The following is a 22,026-nucleotide window of genomic DNA, read 5'->3' as shown; positions in this document are numbered from 1 at the left end:
AAGGAAAAATCTCCAGGGAGCTCTTTCCTTTTCAGAGGGAGATCCAGGTGAAGCAAGACAATTGTGCATGTTTTTTCATCCAGTATAAATGATAAGAGGGCAGGATAAAGTATTGTCATCAGTATTGTCTCTTACCTTCTTTTAATGCTGTATCTCTCACACTAAAATAAAGTGAGCCAACTCAGTGGCATGTATTTGTGGTTCTAACAAATGGCAAAATTATCCATAGTTTTCTCATCATTCTTTTTCTTCAGAGACCCAGGTCTTTCATCTCTTAGCTGCTTCAGCTTACATGGTATAATTTTATTTTATAGCTACCCTATCTCGTCCCCCCTAGATCAGAGAAACCAGTCAAATTGTTTTCACAAGAATATAAGAGATTTGAAGCCAAATTCATTATAGGCAAATTCAAGAAAATTAGCCTTCTTTTAAAAGTGTTGAGTCTTTTCCACTGCCATTTTAGCTTATTTGCCACCTCTGAAGGCCATTCATAGTTGGCCATACCTTTATTCAGTGGGTATCCCTAGGTCTCTTCCTTCTGAACAGAGATGATCTTCTACTCTACTTGATGAGATGCACAGATTCGCTGGAATGTCTCCAGGAGTGTTTAATAAACCTAACACTTTGCTGAACCACAGCTTTTCTAGATGTCCCTTAGGCATTTTAAGCCTGCGGTTGTATTTACTTAGAGACCTTTCCTCCCCACCATCCTCTGACTCCAAGGATCCCACAGTGAGCTTAGTTGGGCCTGACATCTTAGCAATATAGAAAACATGAGAGCAGACATGAAACCATTGTTGCTGTTGTTCACCCCAATCATATGGAGAGAAAAAACCATTAATACCTTCTCTAATGTAGTAAGCACCAGATTGTTTCCATTCTTCTTAATGCCAAGGTTTCTAGGGATTAAGGTAGTAAGGGAAGAATCAGGGGGAAATAACTTCCTCTTTCATTAAAAAACGTAAGGTATGAGAAGGGTATGGGAACAAAGGACCTACTTGTCATGAAACGAGCTGCAGTGCCAGCCCCTCCTGTCATGGTGCAGCGTCAGGGCCGCCATCTCCAATGGTTTAATGTTCCCTGCAAAGCCATTTACGCCTCCTCAGTTCTGTGAAGTGATTGCATCATTGCCAGAAAAGTATCTTCTGTCCTTACTGGTTGTCTCTAGTCCTGCTTCTCAAAGTTCTAATTTCTTTCAGATATCAAATGATCAGCCTTTACTTTCTTTGTTGCCCGAAAACCCTGTCTTTCTGGGGCCTCCCCGGTGGCACAGCAGTTGAGCGCTGGGTTGCGAAGCTGCCCACAGCCTCTGCGGCGCCAGTTCGATCCCTGGCTGCTCCCCGGCCACCGGAGAGGTTGTGGCACGCAGACCTCTCCTGCCGCCCGCTGCTCCCCTCAGCAGTGTACCTCGGTCCTTCTGCCTGCTCTGCTCCCCGCTCTGGCTCTGGTGAATTCTCTCACCCTCCCACGCTTCTGACTGTACCCAGTGCATGTATAAACAAACCAACCAACAAACAAATAAATAAATAAAACATGCCTCTATTAAAAACGAAACAACAACAAAAAAAAAACCCTGTCTTTCTAACCTCTAGACTGTAGCACCAGATTTGGGGTGTGATCACCATGAAGCATGGGGAGTTCCCCAAAGAAGATCTTCCTGTCTTGTTTTCAGGGCTTTAATAGCTGATTTGTCTTTGTTTGCTTTTGATAATTGGGTGACCTAGTCATTCTGGTTAGCAGGAAAAGCATTTACAGCTCCCTAGTAGCCAGCAGAACTGGTTGGGAATAGACAGGCAATAGATTCAGGAGTCAGTTTATTTTTCTGAGAAAGAATACAATAATAATGTTCACAGGGGTTTAAATGACATATTTTTGTTTTTCTTTCAGGGTCTTTATAAATATTCACTTATGGCAAAGCAGATGTTACCTCCATTTTATAGTTAGGGAAACAAGTCCTGACAAGTTAAAATGATTTGGCCAGAGTTGTGCATAGAAGCTAGGCTCCACATTGCTTTGATTTTCAGTTCAGCATGTTGACCAAGATCTGAACTTCTTAGAATACATTCCCTCATCGTGTAACTGGAAAGATACAGACTCCACCTGAGAGGAATCACTGAGTTGAACTATACTCCTTTCTCTTTGAACAGGCTGCTGCTGGGCCCCTTGACATGTCTCTGCCGTCCACACCAGACATCAAAATCAAAGAGGAAGAGCCAGTGGAGGTAGACTCATCCCCACCTGACAGCCCTGCCTCTAGCCCCTGCTCCCCACCACTCAAGGAGAAGGTAAAATTCTCTACCAAGAATCATGTCAAGTGTTAATTGATAGGTTAAGTTTTGATTTATTCATTGTATAAATAATATATGAACAGGGGGAATGCTGAAACAAATGTTAATTATTTGAAAGATTTATATAAATTGTGCCTGTTTTCTAACCCAGCAGTTCTATTTCTAAATCTATAGGAAGAGAATTTAATGCATGTGTTCACCAAAACTATTATATAAGAGTGTTCGTAGTAGTGTAGTGATAATAATCAAAAAACTGGAAGTAGTCCGATGTCCACCAACAGAGAGTAAGTATATCTGGTTTATTTCTAAAGTGGAAAGAAGAATGAACTAATGTTACACACAGCAGTGTGGGTAAATCTCATAAATGTCTTATTGAACACAACAAAATTCGTACACAAACCTACATACATTATGATTCCATTTAAATCAGATTCAAAAAGGGCAAAAACTATTTGATAATACTAAAACTCAGAATAATGTTACCTCTTATGAGGGGAGATAAGGATTGGGAAGGGACACAGGGAAACCTGTGATCTTGGAAATGAACTCTATCATAACTGATACATGTAAAAAGTCATTTAGTTGTATCCTTTATATGAATGTACTCTATGTATGTTGTACTTCATTTAAGTGAAAAAAATCATAATACATAAATTGGACATTAAACAATTTAGAAATTAAAAATCTTCCCCAAGGGAAGTCTCTAGTAACTCATATGGTATATCTACTAGGACTCTGATTATTATTGTTCAAGGAAACCTTCTATGAAGTGTTACTTTTTTTTTCATAATTTTATCAAAATACAGCATATACACAAAAAAGCACATAAGTTATAAGTATACAGTTCACTGAATTTTAACTAACAGCCAGTGTAGGCATACCCAAGATATTGCCAGAACCTCAGAAGCCCCCTCTTGCCTCCTTCCAGTCTGCTGCTCTGCTAATGCTTATTCATTTTATTATCCTTTGTGGAATGGGCATCTGTACCTCATCTACCTCCTTCCAAATTTGATTTGCTAACTTCCCAAAACTGACCTCTCCACAGGCATTACAACTGTTCCCTTCCCCTTACCTTCTCATCAGCAACCAGGTCCAGACGGCTGTCTTGGAGATGTTTTGGGGGCCAATGTAGCCACCGGCAGTTTAAAATCCAAACAAGTTAACCGTGGAAAGCAGTTGGTCTTATTACAGTAGGGTCATTATTCAAACTTTCATAGCCCTTTTCTTAAGGATCTAGGAGATGTTGGGTTGCTTTAACACCAGTCTTCTGCCTCCTTTTCCCCACTAGAGATCAGAGGACACTTGGGCATCAAATTTAAGATGAGAGTATCGAGATTGTGAACACTTATAACAATCCTTAGAATTTGTATGGTAAAAGAGTTTTGAAAAAGATTTCAAGCACTTTTCCAGCTGTCATCGCATTCTTACTGCCATCATCCCTGAAAGGCTATAGCCAAAAGATCTTCACTCATCCCTCTTGAATGGGTGAGTGAGGTTTGGGCCCATGAGCCATGGAATCAGGTCATGATTTACAGAATGCTCTTTCCAGTAAATTTGTACTAGACTTTATCCACTTTGTATTTCCCCCTAAGAAGCCTCTTAAAGCATTTTGTAATCTGTGGGTCTCTTCTCCCCAGGAGGTTGCCCCAAAGCCTCTTGTGATCTCTACCCCTACGCCTACCATCGTCCGCCCTGGGTCCCTGCCTCTCCACTTGGGCTATGATCCACTTCACCCAACCCTTCCCTCCCCAACCTCCGTCATCACACAGGCTCCACCATCTAACAGACAACTCGGGTAAGTAAAGAAAGCAGGAAGAAGCAGTGAAGCCTGAATCTTTTCCTCTTTGTGAAATTGTATGATTAAACAGGCGCTGTTTTTGAATATTTGAGGAAAATGAGTCACTGAGATTGTCTCTCAGAATAAATCCTCCCTTTATCTGTTTAGTAGACAAAACAAGTATTTATTTGGGGGTATACTTTCTTAATTTGGAAGTTTAATACTTCTTTAACCTAAAGTAAGATTCGGGCCTCCCCTGGTGGCACAGGCGGCACAGAGCGCAGCGCTGTGAAGCTGTCCACAGCCTCTGCAGAGCCAGTTCGATTCCTGGCTGGCCAGGGAGATTCCCACATGGCAGGGCAGACCTCTCCTGTCTCGCCCGCTGCTCCCCTCAGCAGTGTATTTCAGTCAGTCTACCTGTTCTGTTCACCACTCTGTCTCTGGTGAATTCTTTCACCCTCCTGTGCCTCTGGCCTGTACCCCAGTTTTTGTATGCATGAATAAATAAATCTTTAAAAAATAATAATAAAATAAGATTCCCTAAAACTTTAGGAAGTTCATCATAATGTGGAGGCCACCTAGGGGTGTGTATTTTTTAGTTCTTGGCCATATCACATAGAATTTTATTGGGTACTACTGAATGAGGGGCTGAACCCATTCATTAAGTCATCTGTTTTGAATGAGGTGTTCCTCTCAGCCCCAGTTGGGGTTCTTGGTCTTTGCTACTCCTAATTTTGTTTGTCTTCACTCCTAGCATGGCCCACACAGAGTTCCTAAAGGGATGACTTGAAATCTCCCCAGATATCTTTGGGTTAAGAGTTTGTTGTAGCATTCAGTCTCTTAAAACTTGCTGTTTTCATGGATGGCGCTGGAAGGGATCATGCTCAGTGAAATAAGCCAAAAAGAAAAAGAAAAATACCGGATGGTCTCACTCATAGCAGGAATCTAGAAAACTTAAATAAGGGATCAGGAAAATGAATAACTATAAGAAAGTGAAAATCAAAATCAACAAAAAACTATGAACCAGAGACACTTTTTGGGGGGTGGGGGACGGGAGGGGAGGGATTGGGGTCAGAATGGGGCATGTGCAGTTGTATGGGGGAATATAAAAATAAAATTTATTATTTAAAAAAAAAAAAACTTGCTGTTTTCTGGATCCACTAGGAAAAATGCAAAGGCACAACTTCTTTTTCAGGCAGAGTAGAGCAAAACATGGAAAGGAACAGGAGAAACTTACTCGAACTTGACTGTCATATGACATAATTCAGCTTTGCAAACACTGATTCAATATGGTCCAAGTCTCTCTTGCATAAGGCATGACAGAATTTATATATGCTAGTGGTAGGGATGTTTATTTAATTGTCCTAAACTTTTTTTTTAAGATTTATTTTTATTTATTTATGCATATAAGAACTGGGGTATAGGCCAGAGGCATGGGGGGTGAGAGAATTCACCAGAGACTGAGTGGGGAGCAGAACAGGCAGATGTACTGAAATACACTGCTGAGGGGAGCAGCAGGCGAGGCAGGAGAGGTCTGCTGTGCCATGTGGGTCAGTTCTCTGGCCAGGGATTGAACTAGTGTCACAGTGGCTAATGATAGCTTGATAGCACTGGGACTTAACCCCTTGCTCCACCAGGGAGACCTTATTCTAAACTTTTAATAGGATTAATTCCTGCCCATTTGAGTTCAGTGATATTTGCTTAATTTACAAGGTGTAAAAATCTTGCCATTTCTCTCATCCGTAAGGTAGGGTTCCTTACTTTTTTCACTTTCATGAGGGTGTCAAAATTCCCTTGAGGGTGTCCTGTAACTTTTCTGGAGAAGACTGGAAAATCTGTAATTTATAGGAGAAAGTTCCATGGGCAGAAGGATCTGAATTATGAACATTTTACTTCATGTCTCCTCTAGGTCTCCCACTGGCTCCCTCCCTCTCGTCATGCATCTTGCTAATGGACAGACCATGCCTGTGCTGACAGGGCCTCCGGTACAGATGCCTTCTGTTATATCGGTGAGCTCTGTAGTTGGGGCAGCCAACCCTACCAACACACTAATCCCTCCCTTCCACCTGAATGCTCATAAGCACACATGAGCCCCAGGGAAATGTGGACTCTGGTCTGTATTAGTTGAGCATGGCTGTCTGCCCAAACTCTTCTCAAACCTCTGCCAGTCCAGCACTATGGAACACTAGACAAAGACTCATCTGGACAGTTGGCTTCTGGTCAGGAATTGATCTTGCCAGCTTGCTGATTGGTTGCTTTCACTTGGCACCTAGTACCTTTCAAATTGTCCACCACTTTAAGATACAGCCCCAGCCTTTACCGCAGGAATTATCACAGCACTGAAGGACTCTGTGGTGCTCCATGGGAGGAAGTATTTCCCAGACTGTCCCTGCGTGCCCTCTGGGCAGGTTGCACAGAACAGGCCAATGTCGAAAGCACTTAATTTTGGAAAGCTGTTGTCCCACCAATAGTATTATGTTCCCTCTGATTTTTTTTTTTTCCCTTGCTCCAGCTGGCCAGACCTGTGTCTATGGTACCCAACATTCCTGGTATCCCTGGTCCACCAGTTAACAGCAGTGGCTCCATTTCTCCCTCTGGCCACCCTATGCCATCAGAAGCCAAAATGGTGAGTACATCCCAGCCTGAGGCAATGTAGGCCCTCCTAAAAGAAGTGGTATCAATCTGGGTTTATTGAATGAGTTAAGCAAAGAAACCGTCTGGGGCTTGCAAAGCTAAAGACACCCTGTCGTGGGGTCTGGAGAAGAAAAGACTGATTCATGACTCGTATCTCCTCTCTTCCACCTTTAAAACCCGGTAAATAGACTGTGACCGTAAAAAGAGGCAGCACAGATTGTTTGGTGTGGAACACTTGCTGTTTCAGTTCCAGGGCGACAGATGGAGAGAGGATGAGTGGGCAGGAGAGCTGGCCAAGAGGTGAATAGCTGTGTAACCAGCTTCTGGCCAGGTTCCAGGAGTGCGCTCTCATCTGGACTCTAGTGCTTCAAGCCCCCACCCTCCAACTGTGTCCAGGATGATAGCCAGGGAACAGAGTAGGCATTTTGGAGATCCAGGTGCACATTCTCTCTCCCTGCCATTTTCTCTTAATTTCTCTGTTAAGAGAAAATGGATCTGGAGATTTCAGCTGTTAGGTCGGTAAGGCCTTACTTCTCACCCTTGAAAGGCTGTTTTTTTCTTATCTTTCCCCCACAGAGACTGAAAGCCACCCTAACCCAACAAGTCTCCTCAGTGAATGGTGGTTGTGGAATGGTGGTAGGTACTGCCAGCACCATGGTGACGGCCCGTCCAGAGCAGAGTCAGATCCTCATCCAACACCCTGATGCCCCATCCCCTGCCCAGCCACAGGTCAGTGGCCCCCTTGGATGGGGGAATCTAGCTGTATCTGCTTTCAAGGAACAGAAAAATGAGAGAAGAATGGATGTTTCAGCTTTCTTGGGTATCTGCCTGTGCTTTGGTTCTCCTTGGCAGCTTGACAGTGGGAAAAGGCATCATTCTTCTTTCTCCCTTGCGTTATACCCATGTACAACAGAAACTGGGTGATGCAGAACTGTCACAGAGGAAGTTTCAGGGTTTTTTTATTTGTTTTAATATGTGAATGATGTATCTGAACAATCCTCCAAAATGTGACCACATTGTACACCACACAAAGGAAGCTCCCCTAGAAGTCTTCCCATCTGTTACATTTCACAAAACCAAAAAAAGCTTGCCTTACTAGATTTTATAGCAGAAATCCCATAATAACAAATATTAACAAAATGTGATATCACAGTATTAAGATGACTCACTCAGGGCCTAGGGGTTAAGTCTCAGTGCTGTCATCATTACTGCCTGAGTTCAATCCCCAGCCAGGGAGCTGGCCCACATGGTGCAGCGGACCTGTGTTGCCCGCTGCTCTCCTCAGCAGTGTTATTTCAGTCACCCCATCTGTTCTGCTCCCCACTCTGTCTCTGGTGAATGCTCTTGCCCCTTGCATCTCTGGTCTATACTCCAGCTCTTGTGTGCATAAATAAATAAGTTTTTTTTTTAATAATAAATAAATAATAAGATGGCTCACTAGACGAGTGTTAAGAAAAACACCTTTCCCTTATCAGCTTAATCCCTTTTATCACAGAGAAATTAAAGTCTTAGAAAAACCAAAGGGTCCTATTAAATGGCCAATTCTTATCTCAAGGAGGCCTCAGTTTCAGTTTTAATAAGTTTTTTTGAAAACTTAATGGACCTCACTTTCTTATCATACTGGAGAGTTGACAACGTGAGATTGGTTTCCAGAGCAGCATCCTTTGCCCAGCCCCTTTTCCTGACTCCTGATGTCACCACCTGCTCTGGCAGTTACCACACACCACCTTCAGTGGCCTTATGCTGGCTTACCATGTGGCCAACAATAAAGCACCCTTTGAGCTTTCTTGTTGGAAGCTAAGCCTGTGAACCCTCTGTAACCCCTTCCTGTGCAGTCTCCTGAGGTTAAATAGTCATCCCCGTCCCCAGGTTGTGGCACTTTCACTCCCTCTTGACTGTTCTTTCACCTCCTTTCCCTGCATGAGTTACTGAGTTGCCTATGAGCAAATAAGAACCTATTCTTCCCTTTCCTCCTCCTTCCTCTAAAGCACCAGTCTTCATGTGTGCTCCAGTGAGTCAGGACAAAGAGGAAATCGAAAATCTCAAGAAAATTAGTGTAAATGTCCAATGAAATGCTATGACCCAAGGCCTCTAGCTCATTAAATTGAGTTTGAAATTTCCTCTATTTTGTTTCTTTTGGGAGAGATAATGTTAGTTTGAATAAATAAAATTTTCTCCTGATTACCTATATTAATGGAGAACATGATTAAATAGGACCTGAAGTAGCATATGATAGGATTTCTTTTTCATAAGCTGTGCTTCTTCTCACGCAACTGATGTAAGCTCTGGCATTAGGGACCTTACTAATGTAAATATTCTCTGCTAACAACAGGTCCAAGAAGAGTTTATTTTTGGCATTGTTTTATGTTATATATAGCTTCTTTCCTACAGATGATTGACCTTTCTAGATTTTAATTTTGGCCTTTATTATAAAATTGATCTTCTCTGAACACAATGCCAGCTAACAGAAACGGAAAGTAACCCAAAAGCGCTATAGTGACAAGGGACATGAGCCTGAAATTTAAAAACAAAAGATAGTTCTGTATCACCAATATGTAAGGGAACTTAAAAATTTTTTTTGTTCAAAAACAAATGGGGGCCTCCCTGGTGGCGCAGGCAGTTGAATGCCGCACTGTGAAGCTGTTCGCAGCCTCTGCAGCGCTGGTTTGATCCCAGCCTGCCAGCAAAAATCCCACATGGCATGGCAGACCTTTCCTGTCTCACCCGCTGCTCCCCTCAGCAGTGTATTTCGTCAGTCTGCCTGTTCTGTTCCCCGCTCTGTCTCTGGTGAATCTTCTCACCCTCCCACGCATCTGGCCTATACTCCAGCACTTGTATAAATAAAATAAATCTTTTTAAAAAAAAAACAACAACAACAACAGGGCCTCCCCGGTGGTGCAGTGGTTGAGCGCTGGGTTGCGAAGCTGCCCGCAGCCTCTGCAGTGCTGGTTCGATCCCCGGCTGCTTCCCGGCCACCGGAGGAGGGTCCCACATGGTGTGCAGACCTCTCCTGCTGCCCCCTGCTCCCCTCAGCAGTGTACTTCGGTCCTTCTGCCTGCTCTGCTCCCCGCTCTGGCTCTAGTGAATTCTCTCACCCTCCCGCGCTTCTGACTGTACCCAGTGCTTGTATCAATAAATAAAATAAATAAATAAAATAAAAAAATACAAACTCTAAAATATTAAAAAAAAAAGAAAAAAAAACAACAGAACAAACAAGGCAATGACTTGATGATGATGATGATTAATAACTGATTATAAATAAAAGAGAATATACTATATCTCACTGGCAGTAAAATGAATAGAAACATGTTTTCTCTTTCTGAAACTTGTATATAGCATGCAGTTGTTTGTAGTTTTGCTTCTGCAATCCATGATCATTAACCTTTTATTTTTTAAAGATTTATTTATTTTTATACAAAAACTGGGGTACAGGTCAGAGGCACCAGAGAGTGAGAGGATTCACCAGAGACAGAGCGGGGAGCAGAACAGGCAGACAGACCAAAGAAACTGCTGAGGGGAGCAGCGGATGAGACAGGGGAGATCTGCCGTGCCATGTGGGTTTCTCCCTGGCCAGCCAGGAATCAAACCCACGCTGCAGAGGCTGCAGACAGCTTCACAGTGCAACGCTCAACCCGCTGGGCCACAGGGGAGGCCCTCCTTAACCTTTTTTATTCCAGTCTCCCTAAAAGTTCCCCTGAAATCCTCCCCCCGCTAGATTTCCCTGACTAAAAGAGTCCTTATTGTTAAGAAACAAAAAGTGATGCTAGTTTCATTTCGTCTGTCTGCCTCAGAAATAATCAGTTTCCAACTGAATTGTGATTTGTCTAAATATGGGACTGAGAAGACTGGAGAGAAATGGGAGGCAAAAAGAGGAACTGCCACAGAGAGCAGCTGGGGGCCATAGTGACTCACTGTGGTTAGCAGAGACTGGTACATCACTTTACCAGATCTTACTCATCTGCCTAATGTCAGGTTAACTTGGCAAGCATTGACATTCCCATCAAGTAATTTCTTCCTCCCTGGGCAACAGGTCTCACCAGCCCAGCCCACTCCTAGTACTGGAGGCCGAAGGCGGCGCACTGTGGATGAAGATCCAGATGAGCGGCGCCAGCGCTTCCTGGAGCGTAACCGGGCTGCAGCCTCCCGCTGCCGGCAAAAGCGGAAGCTATGGGTGTCCTCCCTAGAGAAAAAGGCAGAGGAACTCACATCTCAAAACATTCAGCTCAGTGTGAGTGGGTTGTGGGTGATTATTAGGATTGCTCAGTCTGAAGAGTTTGATTGAATCAAAAATAGTGAGACAATAGAAGATAGGTAATGCTTTAAACTGGGAAAGACCCAGATGTCCCAGGAAGAATGCAGTCGGAATCTGTTAGCAAGGTTAAACTCTCTCCCCACACATTAGGAAAGCCGTCATCTGCTCCTAGAATCTGCTACTAGAATGTGTCACCCATAGGCTCGTTTGCATGAAGAGAATTAGATTAAGCATCCCAGGGTGCTTGCTTTAAGTCATCAGTAGAATCTGACTGGGGTCGTGGGATCACCCAAAGGAAAATGTATTTGCTCATAATAAAGAAAATACCATGCAAGCACAGAACAGTGATACTCCAGATAGCTTATTGAACATTATTTTCTCCCCTGATTATTTATTAGTATATTTCATTATAAAGACAATACATGAGTATATATACATACACAGACATATACTCATTTTAAATAGCTTAGTAGTACATTCTACGGAGTAATTACATTGTAAAGTATGGATATGTATAAGGTTTCTAAGTTTTTGCTAGAAGAACAGAAAGGTACAGTGAGCATTGTATGCATGTGAGTACATAGTTCTGTTTAGCAGATTCCAGTGAGTAGGCTTTTTTAGGTAAAGGACCTATGCATTATTAATTTTAGTATGATCATAGTTATCCTAAATAAGAGTCATTTTCTATTTTAAATCCCTATTTTTTCACTTTAAGCAGCACCTGTCATTGAATTCATGACTCTACTAGCCCTATCCGGAACCTGCTGGATCAGGAGTCTTTCCCATATTCAGTGGAGAAAGTCCAGGCAGTATTCTGTCCTCACTCTGGAGACAGCCACTGGGGGTCTAAGAACAGAGGATACATTTTCTTGATACTCTTTTCTTCCCTCCCTCCTCAGAATGAAGTCACGTTACTACGCAATGAGGTGGCTCAGTTGAAACAGCTTTTGTTAGCTCATAAAGACTGCCCAGTTACTGCACTACAGAAAAAGACCCAAGGCTACTTAGGTGAGTGACTCATAACCTAAGCAAGGTCAGTCAGTTATTGCGTTGTACTTTTGTGTCCTATAACCCCAATCTGAATGTTCTGGGGAGCTCTAGACTGCTAAGTGAGTAGCCTTTGTGAAGTAGCCAGTCCTACCAAGAAAACAGCTTGTTTTTTAAAGATTTTTTTTTTTAAGATTTATTTATTTATGCATACAAGAACTGGGATGTGGGCCAGAGGTGGGGGGAGTGAGAGGATTCACCAGAGATACAGTGGGGAGCAGAACAGGCAGATCTACTGAAATACACTGCTGAGAGGAGCAGCGAATAAGACAAGAGAGGTCTTTTGGGCCAGGGATCAAACTCATGCTGCAGCGGCTGGTGATAGCTTGACAGCGCTGTGTCTTTAACCCCTGCATCACCAGGGAGGCCCAACAAAAGAGATTTTTTGAGAACAACAGTTATCCTAATTGTCTATCATAGTTGGAGATAAAGGGTAACAATATTTACTGGGTGCCTTTCCACCATCTTCATAATTCTCTAGTGAAATAGATATTCCCTCCATGACAAAACTGCTCTCAGTCACTTATCACACATCTGGGAAAGCGGTAGAGCCAAGATTCACATCCCACGAGCTCACACTAAATAGCATTAGAGATGGCCACAGAGTCAGCTCAGGATAAGCACAGTCCTGCAGTTAATATTGTGAACCATTTGTTTATGGACAGTAGAAGCTAATAAATAATTTTTCCCTTACAAATTAAAATAAATTAATTTTGATCAACTGAATTATTTGCACTATCATTTCAGAGATGTTTTCCCATAGGAAGAGAATAACCGTATCACCAATTTTAAACATCTCTCTTTAAATTTTTAACTTTAATATATAGCTCAGGGAACATTCATTCATTAAGGAGATTCTGATTGAGCCTGTTCAGTACCAGGCACTGTTTTACATACTGAAATATAATAAGGAACCAAATAGATTAGATTAAAATCCCTCCCCTTGAGGGCTGTCTCTTACAGAGGGCTATTTAAGTAGGTGAGATAGACAATAAAACCAGATAAATAGGTACAATATCTGGTATATTAGATAATAGTAAATGTTTGGAATGAAAAATAAAACAGGGAAGAGCAATATGAAATGTTGACAGCAAGGTTGAAATTTTTGCTCTGGTGGCCTTTGAACAAAGAGCTAATGGAAGTGAGGGAATTAGCCATGCATTTACAAGGGAGAAAAATTCTGCAAGTTGAAGGAACAGCAACTGCAAAGACTCAAAGTAGGAGTGTGCCTGGCACATTCTAGAACATCAGAGAGCCTGGTGTGACTGGATTGGAGAGAAAGCAGGGTGGAGAGTCATTGGAGATTAGGTAGGGGAGAAAGTGGGAGTACATCATGTAGTTTCTCGTTAGTGACAGAGAGGCCCTCAACTTTTACGCTATGCTGGGGACCATTAGAGAGCTCAGCAGAGCAGTGACATGACTGATCTGGCTTAAAATTGAACAGGAGCCCTTTTTAGAGAGTGCAGGCGTGCACAAGCAGAAGCAAGCAGTCCACTTGGTGAGGCTGTTGCAAGAGTACAAGCAAGAGACAGGAAAACCTTGGACCAGGAGGGTGGGAGTAAAAGTGGTGAGAAGGGGTTACATTCAGATACATTTTTTTCTTCAGAGTGACAGAGTTTAATGACAGGCCAGATGGGGTGTTATATATGAGAAAAAGAAGAAGAAAAAAATGCCCTGGTATTTTTGGACTGTGCAACTGCAAGGAGGTATCTCTCATTGAAATATGGGACAATGCAGGAGAAAATGGTTGGGAGGTTATTGGAAGCTCAGTTTTGGACAGATTCCTGTTAGCTTTGCAGATGAAGATGCTGCGCAGGTGACTGGTTATGTGGGTCCACAGTTCAGAGGAAAGTCTGAGGGTGCAACTTAGGGAGCTAATGCATGTCATTAGTTTTCAAAGCCGTGTAAGTGGATGAAATGTCATTTTCAAGGGACAGCACAGAGATGGAAAAAGAGAGGTTCTGGGACTGAGCCCTAAGGTACGTCAACATTTAGAGGTCAGAGGGATGAGAAGGAATCTACGAAAGAGATTGAGAGTGAGCAGTCAGGAAGGTAGGAAGAAAACCCACTGAGCAGTTAAGTGTTCTGTAAACCAAGTTAAGAAAGTGTCTCAGGAAGTTTTGTGATCACTGAACTTTCAAATCCTTTCGATGGGCTCCTCTTGAAGGGCTCGTGGAGACCAGGACTGTTCATCAGTATGGTCTATATACAGGTGAGTTTTATACTCACCCCTCTAAGAACTCTGGCAGGCTAATCAATCCATTAAGCGACTTATTTGTTACAGCAAAGAAATGTTTAATTCCTGCTGTGTAGTGTAGACATCAGGGTAGGCACTTGACACAAGACAATGAGACATTGTCCCTACCGCTGAGAGACTCGGAGCATTATGAGAAGATAAACATGTCAATCCGTAAGCGAGATAAGCACAATCACCCCTGGACTGGCAGCTTCCTGAGGACAAGGCTCCCATGTTGCCCTTTCTGTAGCTCAGGGCGTGGTACATGTTTAATGAATAAATGAACATGTGCTCTGAAAGCACAAACAATGAAAATTACTTTCTGAGAATGACAAGGCTTCACAGAGGAGGTGATAATTGAATCCTGAAAAACTAGGCCCTTGTTCCACACATCTCTGTTTAAGCAGGCATAGAGTCTGTCCGATGTTTAATAAGATTCCTTGACTGATTAGATATTTGTGTCCAGCAGTAAAATGTTATTGTCACTTTCAGTGGAGAGAGATATAGCTCATAAAAAATGCCTTAAATCATTAACGCCCACCTAATTGATAGTCAGGAGGCCTAACAGACCTCTTTTATAGTTTGTCATGTTAAGCGAACCTTGACCAAGGACTGGTCATTTATAACATTGTGGGAATGTACCTTGGTGTTTATCAAGCTTACCTGTGGTATAACTACATACTAAAGGAACATTAAAAATAATGTAATGATTCAATTCTTGTGACAGTTACACAGAGGATAGCTAAAAAAAATCCATTTAAATCACTTTTAAATACATGAACAAGAAGAGTGTTCCAATAGGGATAATGAACTACAAAGACCTAGAAGCCAGACAGTGTAATTAACATGTTGGAGATTTGCTTTATTGGGATAGATGGATTAATTTGGGCCTATTTCTTGCCTCCCTTCTCCTAATTTCCATTTCCTAGCCCATTCATAACTTAGAAGCCAAGAAAATGGGCGATTTACACCCTCCCCCCCCCCCAAGAAAAATGGGCTTCATTATATTTTGGGCTCCTTTAGAATTATTTCCCCATTCTGTTTTCTAACCACTTGTTCTCTGCTCTTTGCCCTCCCTCCTGGCAGAAAGCCCCAAGGAAAGCTCAGAGCCGACGGGTTCTCCAGCCCCTGTGATTCAGCACAGCTCAGCAACAGCCCCTAGCAATGGCCTCAGCGTCCGCTCTGCAGCTGAAGCTGTGGCCACTTCAGTCCTCACACAGATGGCCAGCCAAAGGACAGAACTGAGCATGCCAATACAGTCGCATGTGATCATGACCCCACAGTCCCAGTCTGCGGGCAGATGATGCCTCCCCTGGTGGAGAGGTCCCCAGCCAGCGCTCGCCCTCCGGGAGCCGAGAAAGATGTCATCTAATCCCCTTCCGTCTGCCTTGGACATGGCAACATGGGGAGAAATGTGTGTGTTGTGAGTAATGGACAGATGTGAGGCTTTTCAGCCTCAGGACATGTGTGTTGACATCTGTACTAGGAGCCTCCCAGCCCCAGAGCCACATAGAACATCCCCCAAGGTGGGGGTTCTAATATACCCACAGCCAAAGGGCTTTCCAGATGGTCTGAACAATCACCCCTACCCGTGCACGTGTTCCTGTCTCTTTTAACACTAACCCTGCACTTCTGAGCTTTGGGTTTCTCCGTGCCCTCTCTGCTCACTAAGCCGTGGCTATTGCCTTCTTGTTTCTTACCAGCATGCCACTTCCTGCTAGCTAGAAGGAGGCTAGAGTTGATGGTCTATCACCGCTGACCCATCCCCAGTCACCCCATGAACTCAGGACTTTGTCTCCCGGTAACTGCTTATCCTAGTTGACACACTCACTTGGCGGAGAGGCGCAGTTACGTATGGAGTCGCAGTGTCTCCAGCTCCTCCATCGCCCTTCTCCCTCCCTGCCACCGAAACAAAAATGACAAAAAGAAACAAAACCCCAGAGTTTAGAGTTCTTGCTCAGTTACTTCCAGAGCTCTCTGTGTACTTCATTTGTCTCTTGTATTTTTCCAGTCCGGGGATGGGATCTCTCCCTCCTCCCACGGCCTTTGCAGCCTCATCTTGTGGCCTTATTAGACACTGCTTGGTCGTGAGAGGGGAGGAGGCCAGGTCTGGCTGATTCCTTCCCCATCCCCTGCTGTGTCCCTCAGTTCTCCCTGTCGGGGCAAGCAAGAAGTGTGGTTTAAGCGCGTTCCCTCAGGTTACTGGATTGATTCTTTTAGGTTTTCCAAGTTTACCGGGCAACCACCCCTGTCTCCCTCCCCATCCCTCTGTCCCTGTTACTGCCTCTGTCTCTTTCTGTAACTCATTCAGATGCAGCCCTCCTACAGGCTGTCATGTGGGGACTGTTGCTCCCCACCGCTTCACCTCATCCTTCTGTCCTTTTCTGAGCTCCGAGCTTATATTCACAAGTGCCCCCAGTCTGGCCACTTGGTCTCTCTGCTCTTCCCCATCGATGCATTGCTCCTTGTAGTCCAGGCGCCAGGACTGTGACACCTCACGGCAAGGTCCTGAGTAGGTTTCTTGAGTGTTAGGCTGAGTGGGGGAGAGAAGGGTGCAGTAACTGATCTCAGCAGAAGAGCCTGCTCAGTGAAGGGTCTGACCCGCCCGGGACACTGGGGACTGTTGCTTTTAGCCATTCATTCAAAAGCTGGGTTGCAGGAGAAGTTCATCCCTCTTGTCCCTCTTTCTCCCCCGTCAAGATCATCTTCCTTTGATTCTGAACTATGCAGTTCCTGTCAGGGCCATAGTAAGCAAGCCAAAGCCAGAGGCCTGTGGATAGACAGGTCAGCTTTAATAGCCCTCCAGTATGAAACCCTTCCAGTTGTCCCAGAGCCACCTTCTGCCATCTGTCCAAACCAAAAATGTCCCTTCTCATCTCTCCTAAACAGACATACAAAATAACTGCCAGTTTGCTTGCTTATTTTTTTCTTCTCAAATTTTGTCACAGAGGAATGGGAAGTGTTCTAAGCTCCAAGACTCCTGTCTCCTCAGAGCCACGTGCTGGTGGGCCAGTCAGACGACATGTTCTACTGCTTTTTTTTTTTTTTTTGGTAAATATTTTATCTGAACATTTTAAAGTTTAATTTCATAACCACTTTTATTTATTATCACTGAAATTTAACAGACTCCTATTGGAACTTATTTATGCGTAAAAAGGTTGGAACTAGAATCTTCAATGCATTCTAAAATTTAGGGGAAAAAGTCACGCCTGCCGTCCATCACCGTCAGTGCCTGCACAGCACCCTCTTCCCAGCCCTGCGCCTGGTGCCGCCTTCCGCGCTGGGGTTGCTGCTGCTCAGTTCCCGCTTCCCTTCCTCTTTCCACTTCATCCCTCAGCCGTGGAAGTTTAGCATAGTTTTGTCAGGATTTTCTGACTTATAGTCTGTCATCCTCCTAATGTCCCCAAAACAGTCATGCCCTCTGGCCCCAAAGTCGGCAGAAGTCAGTTTGATGGAAATGGCTCTGTCATGTTGTGAAATTCCACACTTAAAGTGAGAATCAAGGTTGATTCCAGGTAATAAATTAGGTAACTTGTGACTCGGTGCCAGCAGCAAACGTAGCCTCGTCTGGTAGTAAATAACACAAGTCACTCCTATGAATTATGAAAACTGCAGGTGTAAATGAAGGAGAGGCAAGGGAAGGGGCCTCTTGGAGAGAGTCAGTGTTTCCTTGGCTTGAACTCCAGTGCCAAGTTGTTGACGCAGAATCCCTGAGCAGCAGGCCCGGGTCCAGCAGGAAACACGTGGCCCAGGTGGGCTCCACACGCTTGCAGACAGCCTCTGCGCGAGCCCGTCCTAGTGAGGACTCCACACGCCTCAGGACCCTTGGTTTACTTTCATCAGCGCCCGCTGTCCCGGGAGCCTCAGCAAATGAAGCATCCAGTCCGAAGCAGTAGTTCTCAGCATTGAGGGGCGCTGTCCCGGCGCGCACAGCCCAGCACCCGGCCCCTTGCCATCAGGTAGACCCCACTGAGAGGCGGTCCCCTTCCTTTTCCTCTGGTGACATCAAACTGCTCTGGGGTTTACTTGCCATTTGCCCTTGGCAGAGCTGGCTCCTGCTTTGTAACAGCCCTGAGTCCCGCCTTGCACACCTCGCTCCTTGCTGCCTGCAGCGGAGCCTCTCAGAAGGGCAGACCCAGTGGGCACAGAGGAGGCACGCCATGACCACGTGTGGAGCCCCGGGAGGTCCTGCCTTTATTTGTCTCCTCTCCTGCCTTTCAGAGCCAGTGCTGAATAACCACACCTGGTGAAGAGAAAGAAAACCTCGTTTTCTCATCCTCTCTGCCCAGGACCCAATGAGAACAGCCCATGAGGTGACTCAGACACGCAAATGGCACGGCAGATGGTCAGGATGCAGGTCACCTCCCCCAGGGACTCCACTTGCCTTTAAAAAACAACAGCCAAAAAAATTGTTTTCTCACAGCCATAACTTGTTCTCAGGACTTTGCCTTTAGACAGTCACTCCCTGGGATTTTCTCCTGCTTTTTGTTTCTTTTTTTTATTATCTTGATGTCCTACTAGCAGCCTTGCCCTGAAGCCTGACTGAGTTTATGACTCCCGAGGAGCCTTCATAAGACCCTTGACTATTTCCCTTCCCCTTCAGGCAGATGTTTCACCCCTGCACACTGGCCTTGCCCCACTGCTCGGCGTTGGAGGGAGTGTGAGTGCACCAGCGGCCCCTGCGTAGAGCAACTCATTTTCGTAGAGAGGCTTATGTCATTTCCTGGCCTTTTGTCTTGATTCTCTTGAGTCCTTGTTTCTGTCACTGGGAAGTTCGTATTAAGGACCTGCATGAGGAACACTCCCAGAGCCTTACTAGTAAAGGAGCAATGAAACGAGGAAAGGGCAGGTCAACCCCCCCAGGCAGCTCTCTGCTTTGTCCCGCGTCTCCCAAAGAAGGCCTCGCGGTTACTTACCCTGAGACCTTGCTGACAGTCAAGGTAACATCACTTACCTTGCTACTGCTGCCAGCCATGTGGCTGCTTTCCCCTGCTCGTTGCCTTCCAGACCTGACTGGACCAGAACCAGCATCACAGAGGGTCACTCGGCCCTTCCGAAGGATCCTGGCCTTTCTAGGACCCTAAGAGAAGGCACCTTCTGAAAGTAGTTGGTAGTGTGGAGTCTTCAGACTCTTCAAGTGAACGCAGGCAGAACTCAGGCCTCCCACCTCACCCCAAAGATAGCTGCTGAATACCCAAGCCATAGACACAAGGCCTAGAACCAGGTCCTCTGGTCTCATGGCCGCCCTCCCTTAAGACAGCTTGCTTAATCTTGAAAAGTGAGACACCCCCACCCCCACCCCTGATGAGGGAAGCCTAGAAAGAATAGAACCTCTTTCACTTACCCCTTCCCCATTGGTTCTATGTCCCAGATACAACCTTCCTTCGGCCTCCGCTCCGCTCTTGCCCCCAGGCTCTAGACCATATGCGCTCAGTGGTGGTGGGAGAGGAGGTGGCCTCACTGAACCTCACCTTGGCTGCCTTCCTGCGCCCGTCCTGTTCTCGGTCCCTTTCCTGATTCACTGCCCTCCAGCACCCCCCACCTCAGAGGACAGGTTGTTTAACCACAGCCAGACCCTGTCCACAGCCCAAACCACAAAGTAAACACCAAAAAAATCCCTCCTCTGGTTTCTGAGGCTCCCCTGCTTCCCACTCCTAAGGAGAGGCTCCTTTAAAGGTGCTACCCTGAGACAGTTCTCCCCAAAACCCCCTCATCACTTCCTTCCCATCCCCAAATCATTATTTTCCATTAATACTGTACATTGTATACACAGGAAGGAAATGTATTATTATTTTTTATTTCATAACCAGTCTGTTTAGAATCCAGTGCTCCTAGCTGTATTACATATGCCTTTGTTGATATGTTCTTTCTGCTTTGTTTTGACTTTTGTTTGACAGGGGCGGAGGGAGGAACAGCACAGGTGAGAATCGTAAGGCAGATTAGAGGAACCCCCATCCTCCCTCAGCCTCCTGCAGCCCTAATCATCCCTCCCATCGTGTAGAACTGATTTCTGTTTGCACACGTGCGTGCTCACAGACAAGCCCCTGCCCTCCAACGTGGTGACCCAGAAAGAATGAGCTTAGGTGGCTTTGGCCGACATTCCCACCCTCTGTACCAGTTCCTTAGTCTCTCTTTGAGGTCAAGTCCTACCCCAGAGTGAGAAGAGGCTGGAGAGAGAAGGGCAGGTTTGTATTGTAGCTGCTAGGGTTGACTTTATTGGTATGCCTGGACCTGGTAGCACAGAGCTATCTGGAAGCATGACCTGCTGATGAGGGACGTGTCAGCCGTGGCCGTGAGCACCGGTTCATTGACTTCCGGGCCACGGTTCTGGGCACGGTCCAGGACCAGCGGCGCCGGTGCCGCTGTCATCCAGGAGCTTGTTAGAAATGCACATTCGAGGCCCACCCGAGACCTAGTCAGAAACTCTGGGGGGTGCCTCTACCCAGCATTCCACGTGATTCTAACACACACTAAAGCTTGAGAACTGTTACCTTAGGGGCAAGCTGGGAAGTTCTTAGAGGGTGTCAGGGATGTTTGGATGCCATCCGCTGCCTTAGCACTAACACCTTCATTTCCTCCAGTCGCTCCCTCCTCTCCCGTGAAAACAACAACCACATCACTCATCTCAGTCTAGGTTTGTCTTCCTTCTGCCTATCCCTAAAGTCTGTCCTGCATCAGCCTGGACAGGTGCCCATGACCCCTTGCAGACTGGTCACTGCACTATTTGCACGGGAAGGGCCAGCTGGAGCTTTAGCGCAGGCGCGCACCTTTCAGGCAGGAAGGAGAGGCCCCTCCGGCCCAACCGCGGAGGCTGCAGCCTCCTAACAGTCTCTGTTGTAAGGGAAGCCGCGCGCGCCTGCGGTCGTCTCTGTTCATGTGTGTATCCCTGACACGTAGCGGCACTCCGCGCCTCGTCAAGGGTCTCCACCCAGGGCTGGGCCTCCCGGGTCCCCGGGTGGACCTTGACAGGTGGGAGGATGCAGCGCTACAGGCTATTTTGTTATGAAACCATCTTTGCCCTTCCCCTCCCCCAGCTCAGCATGACCCTGTGAGCAGGCTCTCACAGTCTCCCGGGCCCGGGCTGAGGCGGAGGCTTCGCTCTCTTCTCCCTAACCACCCCTCCCGTGCCCCCGCCACTTAGCAGTTATCTCCCCGGCCATGCCTTCTCCCTCTCTCCCTTGCCCTGACATATATTGTGCCTTATTTATGCTGCAAATATAACATTAAACGATCAAGAGAAACACTGTTACGTCTGATGCTTCGGTGCTGCGACCTGTAGGCCCGGTTGTCCAAACTTTCCGGGAGTTCACGTCTGTGATCTTTCTTCCTCCCTCTCCTGTTTCTTAGGACAGAAGAACAGGGATTCTCATCCCGCCTGACGTGGGGAAGACAGCGTCGGGGAGGTGGGTGCTGTATGTAAATGACCAGCACAACAGCCCGCTTGGATCCAGAGCTCAGGCCGGCGCCTGCCCTGGGCCCCAGAGCTCTGGATCTTGGGAGCACTTGCTTGTCCTGTGCGTGGAGATGCACCTCCCACCTTTCCATGTTCTGCCCCTGCCCACTTCCCAGCAAGCAAAACAAAACGAGCCCTACCCTCAAGGAGCTCCCAGCGTGCCTGGCGAGTGCGCTCAGAGACAAGACAGAAAGGGAAGATTTGGGGGGGGATGGGGGGGAAACGTTGGTTTGGAAATGAGAGGTGGAGCTTGTTGAAGCAGGTAAGAGCTCACAGGAAAAACTGTCAGGAACTAGGGGGAGCAACGAGGTGTAGGACACCTGCCAACTTCTTCTGGGT

General features: G+C 45.8%; 1 protein-coding gene across 5 annotated transcripts in view; it reads left to right on the top strand.

Annotated features, from left to right (window-relative positions):
* Nucleotides 1–22,026, top strand: part of LOC311184521 (cyclic AMP-dependent transcription factor ATF-7) — a gene marked incomplete at both ends in the record, with an annotated part of 73,485 nt that overhangs the window by 48,381 nt on the left and 3,078 nt on the right. For 3 of the 5 annotated variants that reach the window (XM_084254611.1, XM_084254608.1, XM_084254607.1), the window contains 8 exons: nucleotides 2,148–2,285; nucleotides 3,926–4,083; nucleotides 5,975–6,074; nucleotides 6,578–6,691; nucleotides 7,276–7,428; nucleotides 10,730–10,927; nucleotides 11,851–11,959; nucleotides 15,321–15,538. In XM_084254611.1, coding sequence (XP_084110737.1) covers nucleotides 2,148–2,285; nucleotides 3,926–4,083; nucleotides 5,975–6,074; nucleotides 6,578–6,691; nucleotides 7,276–7,428; nucleotides 10,730–10,927; nucleotides 11,851–11,959; nucleotides 15,321–15,538 — 1,188 coding nt within the window. Of the gene's footprint in view, nucleotides 1–2,147; nucleotides 2,286–3,925; nucleotides 4,084–5,974; nucleotides 6,075–6,577; nucleotides 6,692–7,275; nucleotides 7,429–10,729; nucleotides 10,928–11,850; nucleotides 11,960–15,320; nucleotides 15,539–22,026 lie in introns of those variants that run through there. The other 2 variants (XM_084254610.1, XM_084254609.1) reach the window with 2 other exon arrangements.

The sequence above is a fragment of the Talpa europaea genome (assembly GCF_964194135.1).
Source record: "Talpa europaea genome assembly, chromosome: 15".
NCBI classification, from domain to species: Eukaryota; Metazoa; Chordata; class Mammalia; order Eulipotyphla; family Talpidae; genus Talpa; species Talpa europaea.
Note: the sequence above shows the minus strand (reverse complement) of the source record. Positions and strands in the feature narration are given on the sequence as shown.